Source organism: Dermacentor variabilis, chromosome 6 (genome assembly GCF_050947875.1).
Source record: "Dermacentor variabilis isolate Ectoservices chromosome 6, ASM5094787v1, whole genome shotgun sequence".
NCBI classification, from domain to species: Eukaryota; Metazoa; Arthropoda; class Arachnida; order Ixodida; family Ixodidae; genus Dermacentor; species Dermacentor variabilis.
Genome location: NC_134573.1, coordinates 96,327,590 through 96,350,550, shown reverse-complemented (window position 1 = coordinate 96,350,550; position 22,961 = coordinate 96,327,590). Strand labels below are relative to the sequence as shown.

Below are 22,961 nucleotides of genomic sequence, written 5' to 3'. Positions count from 1 at the left end.
AAAACGAGCTAGACAGGGGAAGACGGATCCGGAAACCTTGGTCGTATTAGTGCAATTGAATTTTCTGCCCGGCGATCATAGCCGTCCTAAACCATCACCATTGCTCCAGTCCTCTAGTTATTATCTAGGGGTTATTGTTCGGCCATGTTTGTGAGTGGTGTACACAAAACACATAATTATTGTGTAGACCATGCGCATTTATGCTGCGCAGGCGAGCGTTAGGCATCAATTGATGTTGTCTATTCTCTGACTCTGACCATATTTCTTTACCAGCCATTTCCTTCTTTTCCCGCAAACTTAGTGACAGCAAAACTTGTTTCGACATGAAAGCTCCTCTTTGCAGCCTAGATAAGTATTTCGCGTCAAGCTATTCGGCCTGTGTCCCCTTTCTTGCCCTTCTTCTGGAACAGTATCTTCTTTTCTTTTGCCGCAAACATAGTGACAACAAAACATTGTTCTACTAGAAAGCTCTTTTTCTGAGGCGTAGACAGCAATTAGACGTCCAGGATTGTATCTCTCTCGGGTAGTTTTCTTTCTTTTGGAATAGTTTCTGTCTTTCTTCCCGCAAGCTTAGAGACAGCAAAACATTTTTCTACCAGAAACCCCTTATTGCGGCGTAGACGTATGTTCTGCGTAAGTTATTTTGTCTCTGTCCTGTAGCTGGCCTTTTTTTTTCTTCAACCAGCCTCTGTTTTGTTTTTCGGCATATATAGTCACAGCAAGACTTCTTTAGCAGTAGAAAGTTCTTGTTCGCAACGTTGACGAGTGTTCCGCGTCAGAGCACTTTGGCTCTGTCCTGCCGTTGGCATTTCTTTTCGACTAATGTCTGTCTCTCTTTTCCGGAAACACAGTGACAGCAATATTTCATTTTTCTGCAACGTTCTTTTTTGCGTAGTAAAGAAGTGTTCAGCGTCTAGTGATTTTCTGCTTGTCCTCTCCTTGGCCTATTTTGGCCGTAAACAGAACTTATTAAAGCGAAGCTTTATTTGCCTCTTCCTGTTGCTGCTGCTGTTGCTGCTGTCTGGCACACCGAGTCGGGGAGTGGTTCAGAACGCTTGTGTACATGAAAGGAGCGAGACAGAAAGGAAACACGATGCAAGGAACTCGTTTGGAACTTGGCACTGTGTCCAATGTGCACAATGTCCTCTGGAGCTCCTTGCGCGTCGCCATATTCGCCTCTTGACAGCTGCAATTATCCGCGACACCCACAATTGCTGCGCTTATTTTTGTACGAATACCTAAGCTAAGAGGAAAGCTTGGTAAAATGGTAGAAAGCAAGGGTGACAGGATGCAGAGAACGGGCACAATCGACGCAGTGGCGAAACGAGCAACAGCCGTCAGACTTTTGGCTTGCAGTCACAATAGAAGGGGGCGCATTGCGACTAGGTGACGCGAGAGGATAAGGAAACTACTACTATAGACATGGCAGCGCTTGCAGTCAAACAGGATGAATCTAAGTAGCGGTACGGTAGTGTAGGTTTCTACTATTTGTGAAAAATAAAAATCATGCAAGTTTATCAAGCGGACAACTTACGCAGGGCGTGCAGAAGCAGTGCCGCATCAAAGCGCACCGTCGGGTCTAGGCGAGACTACAGAACTCGTCACACGTCAAATAAACACTGTGCCCACAGCGGAAGCTTTGTGGCTATCACATTGCTCTAGTTCATTAATACAATCCTCGACGAGCGGCATTGATCGAGACCCGTTTCTCTAAAATCAGGTGCGATACACGCATCTTATTGGCTTGGAAAGTTTTGGACCGGTGGAGCCGCCGCGTTCAGCCGTACCTGAGTTTCATCTGTCCAGCCTCGACGTAAGCGCGCATCCTTTCCCCCGCCGATTTCTACACCTACTCTGCTCAGACGGAGACCGACAGCGCGCGTTCCTTAGACACCATGGACACGAACACTTCGTCCAGTCAGCACCAGAAGGACACCAACTGGTTTCTTCTGGCTCGCAATAAGAAACGCATAACTCAAGCTACGGCGAATCTGTCACTTGCCCCGGCCCCCCAAGTACCCCGCAACGCGAACACGTGGCTCCCGCCACTTTTGTATTGAGGACTACAAGATTGCATTCCGCCCGAGATATGGGCTGAATCTCGGTGCGTGACCTCAACCTGCTATTCCCGGAACCATCGGCATAGCAGCGGGGCTGCATAGTGCCGTTCTCAATGAACTCATTATTTGCATCTGCACTGAACAAAATATTTCGGTACTCAGCACACCGGTCGAGAACATCATCGCATGGCTTCAAAGAGTTCAATATATCCGCATGGCCTGATCTTTACTCAACATGCTGTCCAAGCGTAAGTAACTGCCCCAGACAACACTTATAAGGGTGTAGTCTCACGCATTGAATCAGAGAGCACTACTACAACGCTGCTGGAAAACATCCGTTGCACAGAAGCTGATGCCTTACTCGCTCGCATGATGGAACCTACGAATACGGCCCTGATCGCATTTTCCGGAGCCCAGCTACTTTGATACATTCGCATGTATGGAGTACAATTACATTGCCACGTCTACCGACTGCACCAACAGGTTCGCAGCGTTTGCTTGCCGATGGGCCATCGGGCATATGCCTGTCGCACGCCCGACAAACTCCATTGCGCGGCATGTGGCATCTCCAATGCACCGAAGCAACATGAGTGCACACCTAAATTTTAACGGCGCTTATCCCACCACTAACCTTTGCTGTCCAGCGCGTCAACTACCACAACACAAGTCGCACGTGCTCTGTGAACACAACAAAAGCAAGGAACAGTGTATGCTACCCGGATCAGTGCAGGGCCACCCCAGAGACCACAATACAGCAGAGAGTTCACAAAAATCTGATAGCAAAAGACACCAGGGACATAAGCGGATAACTCCTAGACTAGAGGGCGCAGGTGCACTTGCGGCTCACCCGGGAATCGCCGCCAGACTGGTTGCTATAATGCAGGTGGAAATGAAAAAAAAATGAAGGCGTTCATAATCACTGAAGCCGTAGCTCCGCTTTAAGGGTGAATACTACAGGCTCTGCAACCTTCTGTTCGGCTGATAGTGGCCGATAATAAACAATATATAGTTGCTGCACTCGGTCAACTTCAAATCTCTCCGACATTGTTCGAACGCTCCCACTTCCCTCCACATGAAGCACAAAGATCACTTCCTTACCTTCGCCCGTGCCGATTACCGCCCATGACCGAAAACCCGCCCCGCATGCTTCCAAAGGCTCACATCCCGACACCTCAGAAACCACGAGATTACACGCTCAATCCCCAACTCCTAAGCGTGTGAGAATAGAATTGCAGGGCATAGCGCCGAAAGCGCTGATCGCTTAAGGAATTCATTGCCAGACAGTCCCGTCTACTTAATGTAATATTGTTGCAGGACGTGCATTGCACTCCTGCACTCCCGGCTGCAACACATACAGAGACACAATAAACAGCGACACACCACACCTCACAGCTACATTAGTGTCCAAATATATGACCGTTATCGAACACACCATCCAAACCTCACCCATGCCTACGTTCTTGTCGAATTGGTCCCGTGATCTCGCTCCCATAGAAGCATGCTTGTGCTTAATGTCTACATCGCACCTAATGCCAGGAAGAATGAGTTCGGACATCTTTTTGCACGTCTATGCAAAGAAGCTAAAGAGATGGTCATTCTAAGCGAATTCAAACTCTCGCTCCCGGCCTGGGTTTACCTGACGGAAGCCCCCAAATGCCACCGGCTTGATCAGATTTTTGCGCTCCATCGTATGACTCTGCTGACGGGACCAGATCAACCAACACGAGGAGGCAATACCGCAAGCTATTGCCTCATCGTTCTGACCTCACGATGGTCAGAGAGGTAGGTCGACACTCTTGGAGCTATCTCGTGGAGAACCTGGACAACGACAATTGCATTCTTGCTACTAAATTACAGGTACATCTAGCACGCACTCCTGAACGTACTATTAAGACAACAATCTGATATGTATTTAGGCGCAATCGGTTCACTCTAGGTCTTCAGGACACCCCTCTCTTCAAGAGTACATGAAAAAACTTCAAAATGATCTAGAAAATGCAACTCAACACATTACTGCGACGACAGTGACGCCCCATGTAGATCGCCATTTCCTCCACCTCTGGGAGGCCTTCAGAGGCCTGGTCCGGCGATACCGGCGGCATAAACATCATCGTAAACTTCGTTTCCGTGTCGCCCGCCTAGCTACGGAGGCTGCTGCCGATGCAAACACCCTCACTACGAACAATTGACATAGCCTTTGCGATTGCCTCAATGGCACGCAAAGTAAACCGCGGACCTGTCGCTACTACAAGCGTTATTTAACGCTACGCAGAGCAAAATACACACTCCCAACGCAGTCCGTATAGTCTTCCACAAATCAGGGCTCGACTACACTACTCTACTTCACACCCGGCACTAGCGCTACATTGCTACAGGTACACGACCACCCACAGAGACTACTCACACGTTGACGCCATCCTCCTAGTATACGCCGATATTACAGAATTCGAGGTTAGGGCGGCCTTGCAGGGTATTAGTATTAGACGCAACATCGCACCCAGCGTGGATGGGATTAAATACACACTGCTATGCAACCTAGATGATCAGGGTATACTGCACTTAATTGAATTAATTCTACAATGACCACTGGAGGAACGACAAGTTTCAAAAGGATGCTTGCACATTCTGCGCAAGCTAACGCATCTAGCTAACGCAGCTAACGCATCTGCGCAAGCTAACGCCTGCGTTCTAACTTCGCCTTTATATTGGAAAAAAAATGAATGTACAAAAATGGAGTAAATACGAAGGGAGAAGCACTGGCGGTAGCGAGTTTCCGACCCTACGACCACAAGATCAGAACCGACTGTCTTACCCACTGGGCTAAACTAGCGCCTCCTAAGTAGGCTTGTGCGCTCTGTTTATGACATCATGCCACTTGTACCGACATTGCCATCGCCAAGACCAGCATGACGAAAGCGCTGACGATAACAACACCGCGGCTTACTCGAGAGCGTCCCCATTAAATTGTATGGCAGTCGGGCAAGGTAGCATGTCACGGATCGAAGTAGACCGGCCTTGTGCTACTTAGGAGGTGCCGGCCAAGGGCCTCAACGCGCTCGCTTGCCGGCGAAGTACAACTTCAGGGACCGCTGAGCGGCGCTCAGCGCGACAAGAAAGCTTTCGCATTCGGAACTCATAAGGGCTTTGCTGTTCTGTGATTAAAAAAAATATTGCTTTGTTTAACACACTTCAACAAGCACCTAAACATTGTAAAAAAGCAGCGCCATGTTCCAGTTTACTATTTTTTGCGTGCTCTGCTAGAGGACAGAGGCTCGAGCCCAATATCGGGCAAGTAATGCAGTATTTTAGGTGTAGGTATTGAGCGAGGCAGGCGAGGTACACAGCGGTAATGGCCAGAGAAATGCACGAGGGATGTCAAAGAAGCAATCCTTTTTAAAAGAACTCAGAATTATAAGAAGCTCGTAAACTAAAGATGAAGACGATAGTTAACCTTTGGCCAACGCCTTCGCGCAAAAGGAGAAGAAAACCGTTACCCGAAGCATGCGCAATCTGCACTTTTAGGCAGCAGTTACTTTTTCAGAGACAGCCGTGCTCCTGCATAGAACTTTCCTGGGTCTCCTTCACTAAGAGTGAAAGATAGAGTTCGTGTTACGGGGGTATGAGCAGACACAGGTACAATGCCCACGGAAAAGCTCGTTTGCGTATCACGCTGGCTGCAAACACGCAGCGTTCGGTCTTTTGAAACGTGATATATAGCTTCTTTGTCCGAGTTCAAACAGGGCCAGCTCCTTTTTTACCGCGTGATACGAGTCTTTGTCACTGAGGCGAGCCAAATAGTCCTGCAAAGGGAGGGAGGGTACTCAATGTGCAGTCCGTAAGGGAGGCACTGATTGCTGCAACCGAAAGCAGTCGTCGGTTATGTTTTACAGCCAAGCGGTTCGCGTGACTACAAACGCTCAAAAAGTTTACCATGCCTGTTTTTAAAGTTCAACAGAAAAGCTAGATCACTCAACACGTTTATACAGGGAGTTTCAGCTAATTTTTGCCAGAGTTTAAGAATATGGCGATGTGCCCTAGGACGACGCGACCAAATGCATGTTGCTCACTTCTGTATGTAGTTTGTCGCAGTTCTTTTGTATTTCGCTTAATTAGATAATTATTCAAGGTTAATTAACCAACTTCTGAAGCAACGGAGCTAGGAAAAAATATCCAATTAGAAAGTTGCAGAGCGGTTTACAAAACGTCCGAATTAACGTTTTCTGTCTTTCTATCTTTTAAGCGTTAGTGTTTCTCAGCTTACTGCGCATGCCTGGAAAATAAAAAAGAACAGCACGTGACAAGAACGCTTGCGCGTGTTGATTGAACTGCTCCCAAGCATCCCGCGCACAAACGAACACAGAATTTAGCCAGGTGTGCAGCCGCTCCGTCTGCTTATCACTATCATGAATATCCGCGAGGGAAACACATCGCTAGCGTAAATCGCACAGCCAACGCCTTCGTCACGGCGCTGTCAGTGTTTCAGTGGCAGCACGCCCTGATAGATGCTATGATCCTTCGTACGCAGACAGTTTGGGAATGCTTCTATCACGGCGCGCACGCGGGCGTGTGACCTGGTACTTTTATTTTTGTATTTTGCGGGCATCCGCAGAAGGTTGAAAAACACTAAAACTTCATAGATAGAAAGTTAGAAATTGTCAAATCGGACGCTTTGCAATGCATTCTACAACTTTATTTGGACTTTTTTGCCTAACTTTGTTGCTTCAGAAGTTGGTTAATTATCCTGGACTAATTATCTCATTAAGCAAAATAAGAAAAAATCGTGACACACTACATAAAAAGTGAGCAACATGCATTCGGTCGCGTTATCGTAGAGTGCATCGGCATGTTTTTTAAGTCTGGCTAAAGTTAGCTGAAACACACTGTCTATTAGAAAAATTAAATTATGGGGTTTTACGTGCCAGAACCGAGTGTATATTGAAGTAATAAGTAAAGTAAAGAACTTCATGAATGATACGAAGAGAGATTTTAACTAGCCGGGGTTGGTTACAGGCTGCATAAGCGTTGGTAAGCCGTGACTTTGGGCCTTCTTAGAGACGTTGTAGGAAATATCTCGAAAGCTGTACTTTGTAGTTCGCGCAACACCACCAGAAATAAGGACAAAGAGAAAACGTGTAACCGACTTGCACGGAATCGCCAGTATATATATATATATATATATATATATATATATATATATATATATATATATATATATATAATGGAAGAGAATACAGATATATATATAAATGATCAGTGAATGTAGATATGCTGTTCTATGAAAACCGCCGTGACGAGTCACCGCATGCCTCGGGCATTTTTGCTTTGACTCCTTAGTTTTAATGAGAACATAGAAGCAAGCGACGATAGTGTACTATCTCAGTTTTCAATTTTGATGCAGTTTACCATGTTTCCGAACTGTCCCAGGAAGACGAAATAAGAGAGCAATTTGGTACTGAACGAAAATGGGTGCCATGGAATTTTTGCACATGTACCGAAACCGAAATGTTTGGAGTAATGACGCGGTTTGAATATGTTCGCTTAATAATCTTTTCTTTTTTTGAGAAACCTAAAATGTGGGACACGTTCACTTCAAATTGGGGCATGTTAGTGTAATGCGTGGCGAGAGCTTACCATTCCAATCCTAATTATGCACATTTTAAATATTTGCTTGACCCTCATCTTTCCAGCTATTTGTACGCGTCATCGAGGGTCGTAGCAGTTCTCCCTGTATATTTAGTAAATAAAAGACGCGCCATGCAAATTTTTGGTGACATAGGTGATATCATATGCATGATATGAACTTACTTTACATACATATTATTACTACTGCAATTCATTCCAGTGTGCAAATTAGGTTGTTTGCGGACGACTGTGTGCTTTTTAGAGAAATCACTTCAATAAATGATGAAAATGATTTAAATACTTCTATTGCTGGCATTATTGATTTATGCAAAATATGGGGAATGCGCTTCACGCTGAAAAGACGGTCTTTTTTCGGTTCACTCCTCAGAAAACTCCACTAAATTTTAGTTACAGGTTAGGTTCGTTGTCTTTGCAGGAAGAAAAAAATATATGTGTTTGGGTGCCACAATTACTAAAAATTTATCATAGATATTACACATCGATAATATCTGTTCGCCGCCCTTGCGTAAATTATATTTTCTGTGGCATAAAGTTAAGAATTCCTCACCTAACATAGAACTGCTTGCTTATTATTCATTATATAGACCGAAACTCGAATATGCATGTGGTGTTTGGGACCCGTTTACTAAACAAAATATTAAATTTCTCGAAATGGTACAGAAGAAAGCTGTGCGACTCATATATTCGAAGTTATCTCGTTATGACTCCACCTCACAAATAATGCGTGGTAATGGCATCGAAATCCTTAAGCAGCGAACGGAAAACTTAAGAATTCAATTTCTTTCCATGCTTCTTAATGTATATTTATCAATTATTCCTGCATCCTGTCTGTCTAGTTCAACGTCTAGGCTTACTCGACACCATCATCAGAATTCAGTAACACCTTATTTTGCACGAACGGATGTATTCAAGTATTCTTTTTCCCCGAACTATAACAGAGTGCAATAACTAGTTGTTGCCTGTTTCAATTGATTGATGCATTTAAATACTGTTGTGTCTTACCACCCTGCTTGGACCTGAACTAGGTCTGCAATATTGGATAATAATAATAATAATAATAATAATAATAATAATAATAATAATAATAATAATAATAATAATAATAATAATAATAATAATAATAATAATAATAATAATAATATGTAAGCAAACCTGCTAAAAAGAGGACATTTAGCATTCTTCACAAGGTATTGAGTGGATTTTACAATCAGCTTTGACTTTAGCTAAGTTCCGTAGCAAAAACACAAATGTGGCTGAGATGCATCTTGCCAAAAGTGGTAGGACCGCCATGGAAAGTCAGTACGTGAAGTGAAATGCGTTTTGATTAAATCACGCGTTTGCTTAAATTACCTGAGGAAGTGTATGAAAGCCGTAATTAAGTATGTTTCCTAGTTTTCCGAGAGACCTATACCCTTAAGGGAAGTCTATGTTTCCAGAAAAGAAAGCGCATGTTATATTTTTTGCCTACACAAAATTATGAACGTATGCTATAATTAGAGCTCTTTTTAACAAATTACAGAATTAAGAGCTTCGGGAAGTTATGAGCGCGCAATGATCAATGAAGGACTACTGTGTCAAATCTCTATATGCGACGTTAAGTGTGTGAATCACGCACCGGCTATCAAAAAAATTATTTAACAAGTGCACAAAAACAATAAATGGTAATTTTAAACTGTTTCCCATCTTCCCGACACATCCCTTCGTCGCACCAATCTTACATTTGATAGAAATGGCTAGCATTGTCAGTATAATGCATGAAAAATTGTAACGTTTCAAAGTTAATTGAGATCATCGTAAAGATGTACTCAACCCAGGTTTTTTACGTATCGTATACAATTTCAAAGGAGGAAGCGGTATGTGAACTACTTCAAAAGTGCTTCATTTAATTACTAGCAACTGTATTTGTTAATACAATTACTTAAAAGAAAGAGCTTTGTCAAAAAATGGTTTGTGAATATGCAATGTGGCTCTTGTATGCTGTTTCTAGTTAGGCTAACACTACAAAACGTTTTGCGATGAGCGTTTAATTCCACGTTTTGGACACTAGCAAACTGACCAGTGAGGTTCAGGCGTGGTCCATGGTTTACAGTGAGCTGCAGTTCGCATAAGTTAGCATCAGCCAGATTTGAGGCATTCCTTGGAGAAGTTAATGATAACCTTAGCTTGATGGAGTCGTAAAACCTGAGCAGCGATGTGTGCGTGAACTCTTTCGAAGGTATCCTGTTGTGCAATTTCCTAATATTATTAAACATAGTCTGCTCTTTTTAGACATATATTTCGGTGAAGGAGAAGTTCATAAATTCCACCTTAGCCACAAAAGCAGCAGGAAAACAAATAGGCATAACTTCGCGAGCAGTATGCTCATGAAGTCGAAACTCTGCAGTTTTATTATGGCAATGAGTAGAAACTATATTTTTGATCATGCTATCGTTCTAAATTGAAATTGTTTGCGCAGCTACATGTAATGGGAGCGAAATGAACTGTGTATAATTGGAAGGTAATCAATGTATTTTTCATCGAAGAAGATATAAAATGCTATGCATTTTGACTATGGTAGAATATTTTTTACAGATTCCTCGAGCACTACATACGTGTTTGTACACTTGAATCCTGAAGAGAAATGCTATGTGATAAAGTACTCGAGACAAAGTGGAGGAAGTAAGTTGTCCAATATTACGGTTTATTGAAGCCGGTAATTCTGCAACAGAAATTCCTAACAGTCTAGGCACGGAAACACTAAATAAGCTTGACGCATGACTGAGGCTCTCGGAAGAGTGACAATTATGCTTAGACAAAAGCAAAGAAAACTCGTCAATGCAGAGCTAGATAAAGCAGTTTATAATAGACGAACACGCCGAAACACTTGTTTATTATCCAACAGAGGCAACAATATGCAGTCCCGAATTGCTCATTTTTTGCAGTTGATACGCGACTCAGTGTTCTTCGCTATGCGATGTTCTTCCTGCTATAAGATAAAATACGAAAATCTGTACAACAGAAACAAGCATATATGCCTGAGACATAATTGGTGGATATTCATTGTGAATCATATTCGTTTTCCGAAAGAAGCGTTCTGTAAAATATGAGTGCCAAGGTTTACGTCTACAGAGTAGCTGCTTATTACGAAATTTTTTCAAGTCAGCTAATTGATTACAGCAAGCCGAAATACCTGCTCAGATTGTCACAATTCATCAGATCAAACACAGCTAGGGCGATGAAAATCTTTCTTCTTTGAATTTCCTATGAAAGGTCGGGGACGTGCTTGCATTATTGTGCTGTGTGCTCAAAGGTAACTTGCGATAAGACGGGTCAGTTCGTTGATTGGTTGATGTTATTGGTGTTATGCCCGGCGGCCATTCAGAGCGGGGAATGCCACCCCGGCGACAAGCAGTTGTCACGGTTCAGGCTACATTTCTTCCCACCTGTCAGCACCCCAAATGGGCCTGTCCACGCCAGAGTGGAGGTCCATGCAAGGCTACGCTTCTTCACACCTGTCAGCCGCACAAATCGGCACGACAACGCCTGAATCGGAATCAGTGGGCGTTCCCCCTCTGTACTTGTTTGCGTCAGTGGAGGTGCCTGTGCTTCCGACCAAGCTCCCTTCGGAGGAAAAGGGCAACCGACCTGCTGACGCCTTCAGTGGCCCTACGCACTCAGTCACCCGACCCTATCGTTTCCCTGACGCAGGAGTGGAAACCATGAACAATGATGACGCAGGCGTAAAAAGAGGATCCAGACGGCAGAGGAGAGGACGCTCGGAAACAGTGTGACACTCGGACATGCTAAGACGCTACCATAGTATGCTCCGATAGTTGGAGCCGTCTTCTAAATCCCAACCATGTACTTTTTTTAATATATTCCTTTTTCTTCATACTGTTATACGTCGCGCGGAACATTTTCTCCCTGCGCCTGGCACGGCGCCATCCATAGAAACTTAGAAACGACTTCACAACAGTGTGTACAGTCTGTTTCACACTTAGGGAGACGATGAAATCGGTGAACTACCACTGATAGTAGCACTCTTCCCGACAATGCGGCCAGTGCGCTCCGCCGTAGCAGATCACGACTCCTCCCCTCGGTGGAGCGTCTGAACCTACGCGAGCTGCTGCCACCGCCCGACTCTAGCGCTCGCCGCATAGCCGATGCAAGGCATTCCGAGTTTTCCCCTAAGGGTGAAACAGACTGTACCTCTTAACCTAACTAAGGAAAAGTGTTAGATATGTAGGCTAATTTCAATTGTACGGTTTTATTTCAGATTTTTAAAATAAGTTCTGAGTTTTTACGTGCAGAATCATATTGTTTCAACAGCACGGAAGCAGAGGAAGGACGGAGGGACATACCAAGACAAGTTGCTTTTACTGAAATTTGTTTTCGAAGAACACGAAATATTTACACAATGATAAAAGGAAAAAAAATCAGAAATGATTATCAACGCTGTTAAAGACATGATGACATAATTTGTTAATGTTCATCTCCCATAGCCCATCCAAAGTGGGAAACTGCTTTTCTGGACAGGGAAACTGAAGGTTCGCTTAAGCAATGACCTTTTGCGATGGCGACAGCTTCAATGATAAGGCTTGTTTTATCATTTGAATTCTTGGCGACAACAGTGGTTGTTTCAAGTTCCAGAGTACAACACTCCCTTTAATAACTGGCAAGAAAACCGGCGTTCGCCTTCTGCGCATTCAAATTGCGTTCCATCGCATGTCTGCTTTCTCTGTCCGTCCTTCAGCTGCATCAGCGATCTTGAGTTAACACGCATCAATAACGAGCCGGTTTGCACACTATGCCAACCAAGATCTGATTGTGAGACATGTAGTAGTAATATTGGCGACCTATATCTCTGCATGGTACACGGGCATTCCTGCATTTTGTCCCCATCGATATCTATAGCGGCTCCACAGCCACCGTAGTCCTCCATAAAGCAAGCAACAAAATCCCAAGAAAGAAAGGCGTCAGGCAGGGAGATACGATATCTTCAATGCTATTCACAGCGTGTTTACAGGAGGTATTCAGAGACCTGGATTGGGAAGAATTGGGGATAAAAGTTAATGGAGAATACCTTAGTAACTTGCGATTCGCTGATGATATTGCCTTGCTTAGTAACTCTGGGGACCAATTGCAATGCATGCTCACTGACCTGGAGAGGCAAAGCAGAAGAGTGGGTCTAAAAATTAATCTGCAGAAAACTAAAGTAATGCTTAACAATCTCGGGAGAGAACAGCAATTTACAATAGGCAGCGAGGCACTGGAAGTCGTAAGGGAATACATCTACTTAGGGCAGGTAGTGACGGCGGATCCGGATCATGAGACGGAAATAATCAGAAGAATAAGAATGGGCTGGGGTGCGTTTGGCAGGCATTCCCAAATCATGAACAGCAGGTTGCCATTATCCCTCAAGAGAAAAGTATATAATATGTGTATCTTACCAGTACTAACCTACGGCGCAGAAACCTGGAGGCTTACGAAAAGGGTTCTACTCAAATTGAGGACGACACAACGAGCTATGGAAAGAAGGATGATAGGTGTAACGTTAAGGGATAAGAAAAGAGCAGATTGGGTGAGGGAACAAACGCGAGTTAATGACATCTTAGTTGAAATCAAGAAAAAGAAATGGGCATGGGCAGGACATGTAATGAGGAGGGAAGATAACCGATGGTCATTAAGGGTTACGGACTGGATCCCAAGGGTAGGGAAGCGTAGCAGGGGGCGGCAGAAAGTTAGGTGGGCGGATGAGATTAAGAAGTTATCAGGGACGGCATGGCCACAATTAGTACATGACCGGGGTTGTTGGAGAAGCATGGGAGAGGCCTTTGCCCTGCAGTGGGCGCAACCAGGCTGATGATGATGATGATGATGATATGTGGCCACCGAGGGGGCATTCGATTCCCTGACCTCGTTCTCAGCAGTGCAACGCCACGGCAATGCCTCCACGCCTGTGGAGACCAACTGCAGGTCAGTCGGACCTATCTCGGCGCTTTACGGCCGATTTTCCAGCTTCAGAACGCGGCGGGCTGCTAACCCTAACTTCAAGTAAGGGAGCAGCACCGGCGCCAGCGGGCGGGTACGCACTCGATCATGGCGGCCTTAAAAACTCCGGCTGTGACATCGAACCCGCGACTTACTACAACGTCGCGACTTGAAGAAGAGATGGATTTCACTGCATCTCAGGTGGGTGATGCAACACCGCACCACGACTGCAATAAGGTAGCTACGATCAACAAAAACATGAAAACCGCTACCGTGGTCGACGAAACGAAAGCAGAAGCCGGATGGGAGCGCGTTCTTTCCCTGAAGTAATAGAAAAATGTCGCTCAGGAACGACACTCCGCGCAAGGAAGCGCACTGCCATCAGGTTCGATTACCAACTCGTCCAAACCCATGGCGCAACGCGGGCGCCTACGATTCAAGTGAGTTCCCCCACTACGGAAGAGTGGCCTGAAGGTGGTCATCAGACCACACCAAGAGCTACTACTCAAGAATGTTACCAGTCAGGCCCGGGCGAGAGCCGTCATGGAGGCCTGCCAGGACAGAACCAACGACAACAATTTTATTCTAAGATTCAAGTCAGGTTCCAACATTGCAATTATATCCCCCCCGAATCGGGATATGGCGTAGCGTCGACACGTGCACTGTTTGCACTGCACTTGCGTATAATTACACCAGCTTACACGTCATGTAGCAGCTGCATAGGTAGAGGTACAAAGTATACGTAGAAGTTTCGAGGAAGGAAAGGAAGATTATGGCGATCTATAGAAAGATGCTAGAAAAAAAAGCATTTATAGCATACATGATTTAATTGAGCAGGCAAGGTGAGTGTTCCTTTCCGCCCTGTATCAAAGGGGATGCCAATATATCATCACCATGATTATTAGCATCGCATCGTGCCACAGCTCACGCTATGTAATATTCTCACCGCGTAGCGTCTATAAACACAATTGGCATTGCAGTTCCATTGCATTCTACCAGATACCCCGACATGTAGCAGTTGCATGTTGCATGTAGCTGGACATGGTTAACTCAAGCAGGCTAGGTGGCCATTTGTCAGAGCTCTGCTTCAAAGGCGATGCAAATAAATCATCACCACACTACATCTTAGGATACTTATCGACGTTAATGCGATCCACTACCTCCCCAACACCAAAACGCGTCATGTATATGCCCTGTACTTCAGCTGGACCCTTCTCCCGCGCTTGCCGCCGGACACTGTGGGTTTTTTAGCGGGCCCACCACGAAGTCTGTCCGTGAAGCGTGTCTGAATAACTCCGACAAAATTGCCTGAGTATGAGCGAGCGTCTGTTGCGGCCAGAGCCAGATCTGTTTTTCATCATTGAACAGTGGCACATACGCAGTAGCACATAATCGGCGACCCAAGTTGGCGTAAAAGAGGTTAACTGAAGAGCGGCACCATAGCCAAGGTCACATACCCAGTAACCCCCGTTATCGTGAAAGAGGTTCATTGAAGAGTGATATGCTCGCTGTAGGAGCTAAAAACTAAGTGATTACTGTGCACGTCGATATGATGTTTTAAGTGCTATGTGGTTAAATATGTTCATGAAATCGAAGTGGTGTTTCTTCAAAGCGATGAGTAGCAAATACCCAGCAATTACTGAGGGCAACGTCAATCTTTGCGCTTAGAACAGAATTTCAATACACGTTCTGTATTTGTTTTTTCCAGGCGACAGTGAATGTGATCTGCATGTCTGGGGAGAACTACCTCGTCATGAAGGAAACGTCCCAAAATGTGAAGCAGCATTCAACGAGAGTTGCCCCTTAGGACCAAAATACAAAGATTTTTATTCGAACTGTAGATACGAGACTTAGTAAATTCTTAACAGTTAGGAGGCCCAGTGGCTGCTGCTGCAACAGCTTGTTTGCAAAGCGCATACTTGTCGCTGCAACGAGCAATATGCTGCTGAAAGGTGATCCTGCATACTGTCTTTTTACGTTACTGGACAACTTGAGAACAAGTCAACGCAGAGATACTTAATGGCGAATGTTTTTGAAGTTAGAAGACATTACTAATGCTTTCAGAGTGCCGCCTATGATGATGTTCTCATTATTATGTGTCTGAAATTGCGTAAGCGAACTCACTTCCCCACTGCGACACTTCGCTTGGCTTTCGTTGATGGTTCCTGCGCTGTTGCTGTCCTACAGTAATAAAATCATTTATAGTTACTGCCAAACCGTGATAGAAATCCTACGTAAGGAAAGAAGAAGCTGCCATGTCACTTATGGTTTACTTGAGGTCTGTAATATGCATAAGCCTGCAGCTTTGTGATAACGAACTGACTGAAAACACAGATGGCAGGCTGATGCACAGCCTGCTATTTCGGAATAAGGTAACCCTCAGCTAAGTCCTAGAACTAAGAGCGCCATTGTTGTTTACGTGCCTTTCTATGCTTGCGTTTCGCACATTCTGTAATGTGTGCAAATGTGCCTTTATGCGTGTTACACGTCTGAATGTTTAAAAATAAAACTCTGCAGTTCAAGAGAACCCAGTTGTGACCTTGTTTTGAATTAGGGGTGCCCTCGTTTCATAAGGATAGCTCATGCTGCAAAAACTTTGCGTTACACAAGACGAATATCACGCACACTTAGCAGATGTTCGACGCATTAGATCAATGCACTTAACAAACACTATATTAAGAACCTATTAAATGCCTAAATATGACGAATGCACTGTCGGGTGGCAATTACAGCAACGTGAGCGTACCATGCATAGCAAATTGAAATCTCCGGCTGCAATGTTTGCCTGATTGGTGATCTAGCCATTTAGCTACAGAGCAACAGTGGATTTTAGCAAGCTTTTGAGAAAGAAGTATGTAGGCTCCGCCTCAATATCAACTTGCATTACAGAGAAATTTACAAGGACAGCTGAAGCACTACTTTGAGCTCCCTGTGTTTCGGCATCGATTTTATTGCCGAAACATAGGTTTAGCACTGTCGAGCACTACATGCATGGTTGTATAATTTCTAACGTCGTAAATAACTGTTTTCAATACGCGCCGATCATGCAGAAAAGTTACAGTGGCGTCAGACGCGCCATCAATATTGTCCATCAATCCTGGCTTCTTACCGACAACAATTACAATATCCACGGTATGATTTTACCAAACCTGCAGTAAAATTACTTACAAAGAAGGGTATGGTTAAATATTATCTCTCCGTTAGCTTAAGGTGCAAATCTGGTCAAGCACTTCTGTGCGGCGACGCTGAGGGTTCCTGTTGCACTGCGGCTGTCACGCCGCAATCGCTTACATGCCGATTGTCTAAAAAAATGGTAGCAAAGCCGCCAACTAGTGCTCGCACCTTTCGGAGGCCTGCTGCGCCAAAACATGGGCCTCCTAAAGGTTTAAGCACTTGTTAACGGCGTTGCTGCTCTGGTACAGATGCAATACTTGCTTCTATTCAACCTTTATAGCCGATTCCGGACTGAAACTCGTTTTGTAGTATATCATATGTAGCATCTTAGAATCTACCGTGCATCCAGAGGCTAAACAAGGATAAACTGCACCGATATAGCGAGGCTGAAAATTGTGAGTACTTGGTTAGTGCGTCTTCTGATAAAAGCAAATAAGAATCCCGATTGTTGAGTCGGGTTCCACCTGCTTTTTTTAGTAAGTAATAGGTTTGACAAGTGTATCTGCGTCCGTTCACTGGCCCTTGTTCGTGCTCGCAGTACATTGTTCGATGTAGGGCCCTGGCTTGAAAACGCTGCAGACACCTGCCAACCATAGAAATTCTCCAAGCCAGGTGAAACTTCAAAAACGAATCGCAACAAATCGGACGAAGTTGACTTTGTTCAAACACGTTTCCAAAATTTGGTGAAGATTGCCTTTTTCTTTTAAACAAAGTCGCTTGCATTAGTGTAATTGTATGACTTGAAAACTAAATGAACCAGTTGTAAGTGAGCATAGCTATGCGCAGTGTCGAAAAGGAAACTAGTGGTGCTTTGCGCAGGTCTAATGCTCTAAAGCTAAATCGAGAGCTCTTTGCAGTTACCTCTAAGTTTCTTGTTTTCTATCGAAGTCGCTCTCTGATGCCCTTTCTTTTGGGACTAGATGAAATCATACATTGAAGTTTTTGCGCCACACGCAATGGCACGAATAGTGATGCACAAGAAAGCTATTTCGACACAATTATTTTCCCTTTACCGTTGGTGCGCACGGCCTCAAGACAATTTCAGAACCACGAAGCATTCAACGTATGCCAGGATACGAGACCCTCTTTTGCTTCAAGCCTAAACTCGGATGGGCTGTTTCATGACGCGGCCGCTACGCAGCGAGCGTTCGCTTGGAGCCGCGTCGTAGGCTACGCGTCACCAGCTTCATTTTCCTAGGAGAAAGCTGCGCACGCGCAGAATTCACACGTCGCGACTTATACAATCAGCCCCTTGGCTTCTCTTGGGGTCTCACACGTGCTCATGCTCCTCTTTGATTTTGCTGCAGGGCAAGTTTATTTTAGGCTAGGGTATACTTAGACCCGCAGTGGTTGCTTAGTGGCTATGGAGTTGGGCTGATAAGCACGAGGTCGCGGGATCCAATGCCGCGATACGTTGACACGCATTTCGATGGGAGCGAAATGTGAAAACACCCGTGTACATAAATTTAGGTGCATGTTAAAGAACCACAGGAGGTCGAAATTTCCGGAGCACCTCACCACGGCGTGCCTCAAAATCAGAAAGTGCTTTTGGCACGGAATACCCCATAATTTAATTTTAATTTTTACTCAGGAGAGATCGGAAAGAAACCGCCAGTTGCGGGATGTCTATGGTCAAAATATGGCACAGTATGTATTGCAGTAGCAATAAATAACTTCTTCCAATGCAGCTTCGCCTGGTACGCATTAGACTAATTCAAACACAAATGCACGTTTTAGCATATTTTAGAAGGAAGACCTTGAAAAGTTCCTAAGTATGAGTAGGCAACTGTAAAGAAAAATTGGAGGACGCTTAAGTTTCGCCTTCAAGAGTGAAACGCGACAGCGTTCCCGTCAACCCGCCAAGGGGTGTAAGACAATGGGCTACGGCGCAACGATCTCTTACGAGGCGCCCCGCATCGGACGCGGTGAGCGTCGAGCAAGGCAGCGTTCGGCGCGGCAACGAAACGTGTGCCTGAACAAGCGGAACGAACCAAAGAACTCGGTGTCTCGGAGGGGGAAACGATGCACGCCAGCCAAACGTCGTGATCGGCACGGACAGAGAGATAGACAGATAGTGATCTAAAGAAAGGAAGGACGATTGATTCTGCAACCCGTGAGGGAGCAAGGCGAAGCGTCGTTAGGGCAGAGGCAGTCCGGGCCGCGACGCGCCTCGAACCGGTCTCCGCACAGCCCCAATGCACGCGTGGCGCGCCACCTGTCGGGGCAGCGCCGTACACTGAGAGGAGGGGGTCTTCTGTGCTTGCCGTAAGATGGCTCTGCGTGTACGGAAAGCGCAAAAGAAATGTAGCGGAAACGCGCTTCACTACTCGTGTAACTGCGACTTCTGTAAGTTACATGTTCATAATTACTGATATACACCGCAGTATAACTTTCTACGGCTCGTTTCTAAGGCAACACCGCATTCACTAGAGGCGGTTTTGTACCGCTTTGAAGCATCGAAATCGTGGCTGAGTGCCAATAAAGAAAAAGAAATCGTGGCTGAGTGGTAGCGTCTCACACTCCGGAGACCCTGGTTCGATTCCCACCCAGCCCATCCTGCAAGTGGTTTTTTATTCATAAAATGCCTGCAGGGATTTATCGCTCACAACCAACGCCGCCGACGCCTACACCGACGCCGACGACACCGGCTTTTCTGCGAAGAATAATGAATCGAAGCAAAAACATTGCAACGGACGCAGCTGTTGAAGACGGTGCGGCCGCCGTTTCGGCTTAACAGGTCAGATGGTCGACACATACGATCACCCATCGGGTGTCGTTAGATGATCGGCGAAATGGGCCCAGAAGATCGATACCCCCTTGTTAAAATAGCAGGCGAGGCGGTGGCAGGTGTTGCAGAAGACCTGGCGGAGCGGTTGTAGGGTGCTTGTAGCGTTGACATTGTTCGCAACTGGCGACGTAGTGCTTGACTGTGTCCCGCATTCTGGGCTAGTAAGAACGCTCCTGTGTCCGGTTCCGAAGTTCTGATGAATCCTAGATGGCCAGAGGTCACATCGTCGTGCATGGCTCTCAGTATGTCCGTTCGCAGACTCTGCGGCACCACCAGGAGGGAGCGTGCGCCTGTAGCCGAATAATTGGTTTGTAAAGCAGGCCGTCACGGACACAGAATCGACCGGGGCCCCAGGACGCGATGCGGCTACAAATAGAGGTTCCAAACTAATATCATTTTCCTGCTCTGCTTTGAAAGTCATTAAGTCTGGGAATGTAGAAGAAATGGGAGCAAAGCAGTCATCAAAATTGTCTTCGTCACACTCCGTCGTCGTCAGAGGAAGGCGGGAGAGACAGTTCGCATCGGCGTGGCGACGCCCGGACTTGTAGGAAATAACGGAGTCGTACTCCTGCAATCGAAGAGCCCAACGTGCCAGTCGTCCACTCGGGTCACGGAGATTCACCAACCAGCATAATGCGTGGTGGTCAGTAACAATAGTGAACGGGCGTCCGTAGATATAGGGCCTAAATTTGCGGACAGCAAAAACAGCTGCCATGCATTCTTGCTCGGTCACAGTGTAATTGCGTTCCGCCTTACTCAAAGAGCGACTAGCATAAGCAACAACCTGGTGGTGGTGGTAACAACTTTATTGAGATTCTGCTCAGTTATCTGGCAGGCCCGAGTCCTAGGATGGCCCCTCACGGGGAGCGACCCTTTCGGCCCAGGCAACGAGGGCTTTTTGTCGTTTTTCATCAGGCGTTCTGAGCAGCTCCTCCCACGTCTGTTGTGAGGGAGCTGGCAAGAGCGACCTGGGAGGGGGTAAGCCCTCGCACCCCCAAAGAATGTGATTTGGGGTAGCCAATGTTTGATTTGTGCAGTTCTGACACATTGGGTTCCATTGCCCGCTAGTAATTATGGCCAGCCAATGTGGGCTGAGGAACGAGTTTGGATTCGACGCAGGATGGAGGCTTGCGCTCGCGTGAGGGTTGCGTTTGGAGGCGGGTAGATTCACCTTTTTTGCTTGTAGTATATTGTTATCTCGTGGTATGTCGTCGGTGCCTCATTCATGGGATCCGAGTCTGAGGGGCACACCTCCCGGTTGATTAGACCTCGGGCTACCCAGTGCGCCTCCTCATTCCCTTGATTCCCTGAATGGGCAGGGACCCATACGAGTTCTACAGTATTTTAATTTGTAAAGTCCTGTAGGACTCGCGCGGCACATACGCCTAAGCTGTCTCTCGAAAAGTTGACTATTGCCCTTTTTGAGTCACTTATGATAGTTTGCACGGAGGGATTCATGATGGCCAAAGCGATGGCAGTCTCTTCCGCTTCCACGGTGGACACGGTTTTTATGGTCACGGCGTTGAGGATAGTCCCCTCTCCGGTCATGACGCTCACTACGTAAGTTTGGTTATTTTGCTTTGCTGCATCGACATAAGCGGTGTGCGGGTTGCTTTTGTACCTTTCTTGAAGGGCCTTGGCTCTGGCAGACCACCTCTTGTCCTGTCTCCCAGGGAGCATGTTCTTGGGTAACGGTTTTATAACAAAACGGCATTTGACCGCACCGAGTAATGTTGTTCTTCCTGATGAATTCATAACGGGATTCAGCCCGAGTTTACTTAGAATGACCCTGCCAGTTGCGGTGCTGGAGAGTCATTCACGTTGGGCTGTTTTATGGGCCTCCACGAGTTCGTCTAGGATGCTGTATATACCTAGCTCAAGTAATTGTTTAGTGTTCGCGTACCTCGGGAGACCAAGTGCAGCTTTATAAGCTGTGCGAATGATGCTGTTAACCTTTTCCTTGTCAGAAAGGCGTAGGGGGTAGTAAGGAAAGGAATACAGAATTCGACTGATGAGGAGAGCCTGCGTCAGATGGCAGATATCAGCTTCCTTCATACCGCGGTGTCGTGTGGCTACTCGTCTGATTATGCCACATATTTGGCGGGCTGTCGTCTGTAATCGGGCAATCGCCGCAGAATTATGTGTGTTATCTTGCATTAGCATGCCCAGAACTCTTATAGTCAGTACGGGCGGAACTGCGCCGTCTTCCATACTGACTCGTATAGGTGAGGTGGCGTCCCTTTCGGTGGCGTGTTTGGTTGATTTATCTCGGATAACGAGAAGCTCCGATTTTGTCGGCGAGCAGGCTAGACTATTCCGTCGCACAAAATTTTGCACGGTATCCGCGGCCGCTTGTAATGCTTCCGTTTTTTCTCCATCGGAACCGCTATTGGTCCAGATGGTGATATCATCGGCATAAATAGAGTGTTTGATATGCGGGATCCTTTCCAGTAATGGAGGCAGGTTTCGTATAGTCACATTAAACAGGAAGGGGCAGAAGACCGCACCCTGAGGGGTGGCCCTTGTACCTAATCAAAATTGTCCGCTTTTAATGTCCCCAAAATGTATTTCTGCAGTGCGATCCTTGAGAAAGCTTGTAATATAGCGATAAGTGCGCTTCCCGACATTCATTTGGGCTAGATTTGTGAGTATTGAAGCATGCGACACATTGTCAAACGCTTTACTAACGTCCAGCCCTAGAATTGTACGGGTGGCTCTTATAGGGCCCGGGTGTAGGATATCTTGCTGAATTTGCCACATAATGTCTTGAGTTGACAGATTTGATCTCAAGCCTATCAACGTATGGGCCAGCAGCCCATTGCTTTCAGTCTACTCGTTTAGCCTGTTAATAATTACGTGTTCCATAACCTTCCCAGGCAAGAGGTTAAGGAGATAGGGCGGCAATTCTCTAGCTCCGGCTTCTTGCTGGTTTGAGTATAAAAATTACGTTTGCATTTTCCAGCTGGTGGGCATAGTTCCCTCTTTCCAGTGGATGTTGAAAAGATTGGCGATTTCGGAAACCGTCTGGATCGTCTAGGTTCCGTAGCATTTTATTAGTGATTCGGTCCTCGCCAGCCGCCGCTGTAGTGTTGAGGTTGTTTAGGACAGCGCGTACTTCAGATCCCATAATTTCGCTGTCTAATTCCCTGTTTTCTTTTCCGCTATAAGCTACGGGTAGAGGAATATTGGTGCTTGTATTAAAGTAGCGGTTTCTAAGAGCTTCAAAAAGGGCATCATTATCTCCCGGGAAAGAGTGTATGATCCTCTGAAGGTTCTTTTGTGATGCTGTTTTAGTCTGACTGGGGTCAAGTAGGTGTTTAAGCAGG

The 22,961-nt window shown here is 45.8% G+C and overlaps 1 protein-coding gene across 3 annotated transcripts in view; it reads left to right on the top strand.

Annotated features, from left to right (window-relative positions):
- LOC142584938 (uncharacterized) overlaps nucleotides 1-16,198 on the top strand; it is a 55,667-nt gene extending 39,469 nt beyond the window's left edge. For 2 of the 3 annotated variants that reach the window (XR_012828982.1, XR_012828983.1), the window contains 2 exons: nucleotides 10,275-10,361; nucleotides 15,382-16,198. Coding sequence is in view for 1 of the 3 variants with exons in the window: in XM_075695300.1 (XP_075551415.1) it covers nucleotides 10,275-10,361; nucleotides 11,391-11,473 (170 nt within the window). In the remaining 2 variants the exon portion in view is untranslated. Of the gene's footprint in view, nucleotides 1-10,274; nucleotides 10,362-11,390; nucleotides 11,571-15,381 lie in introns of those variants that run through there. The other variant, XM_075695300.1, reaches the window with a different exon arrangement.
- The last annotated feature ends 6,763 nt before the right edge of the window (nucleotides 16,199-22,961 follow it).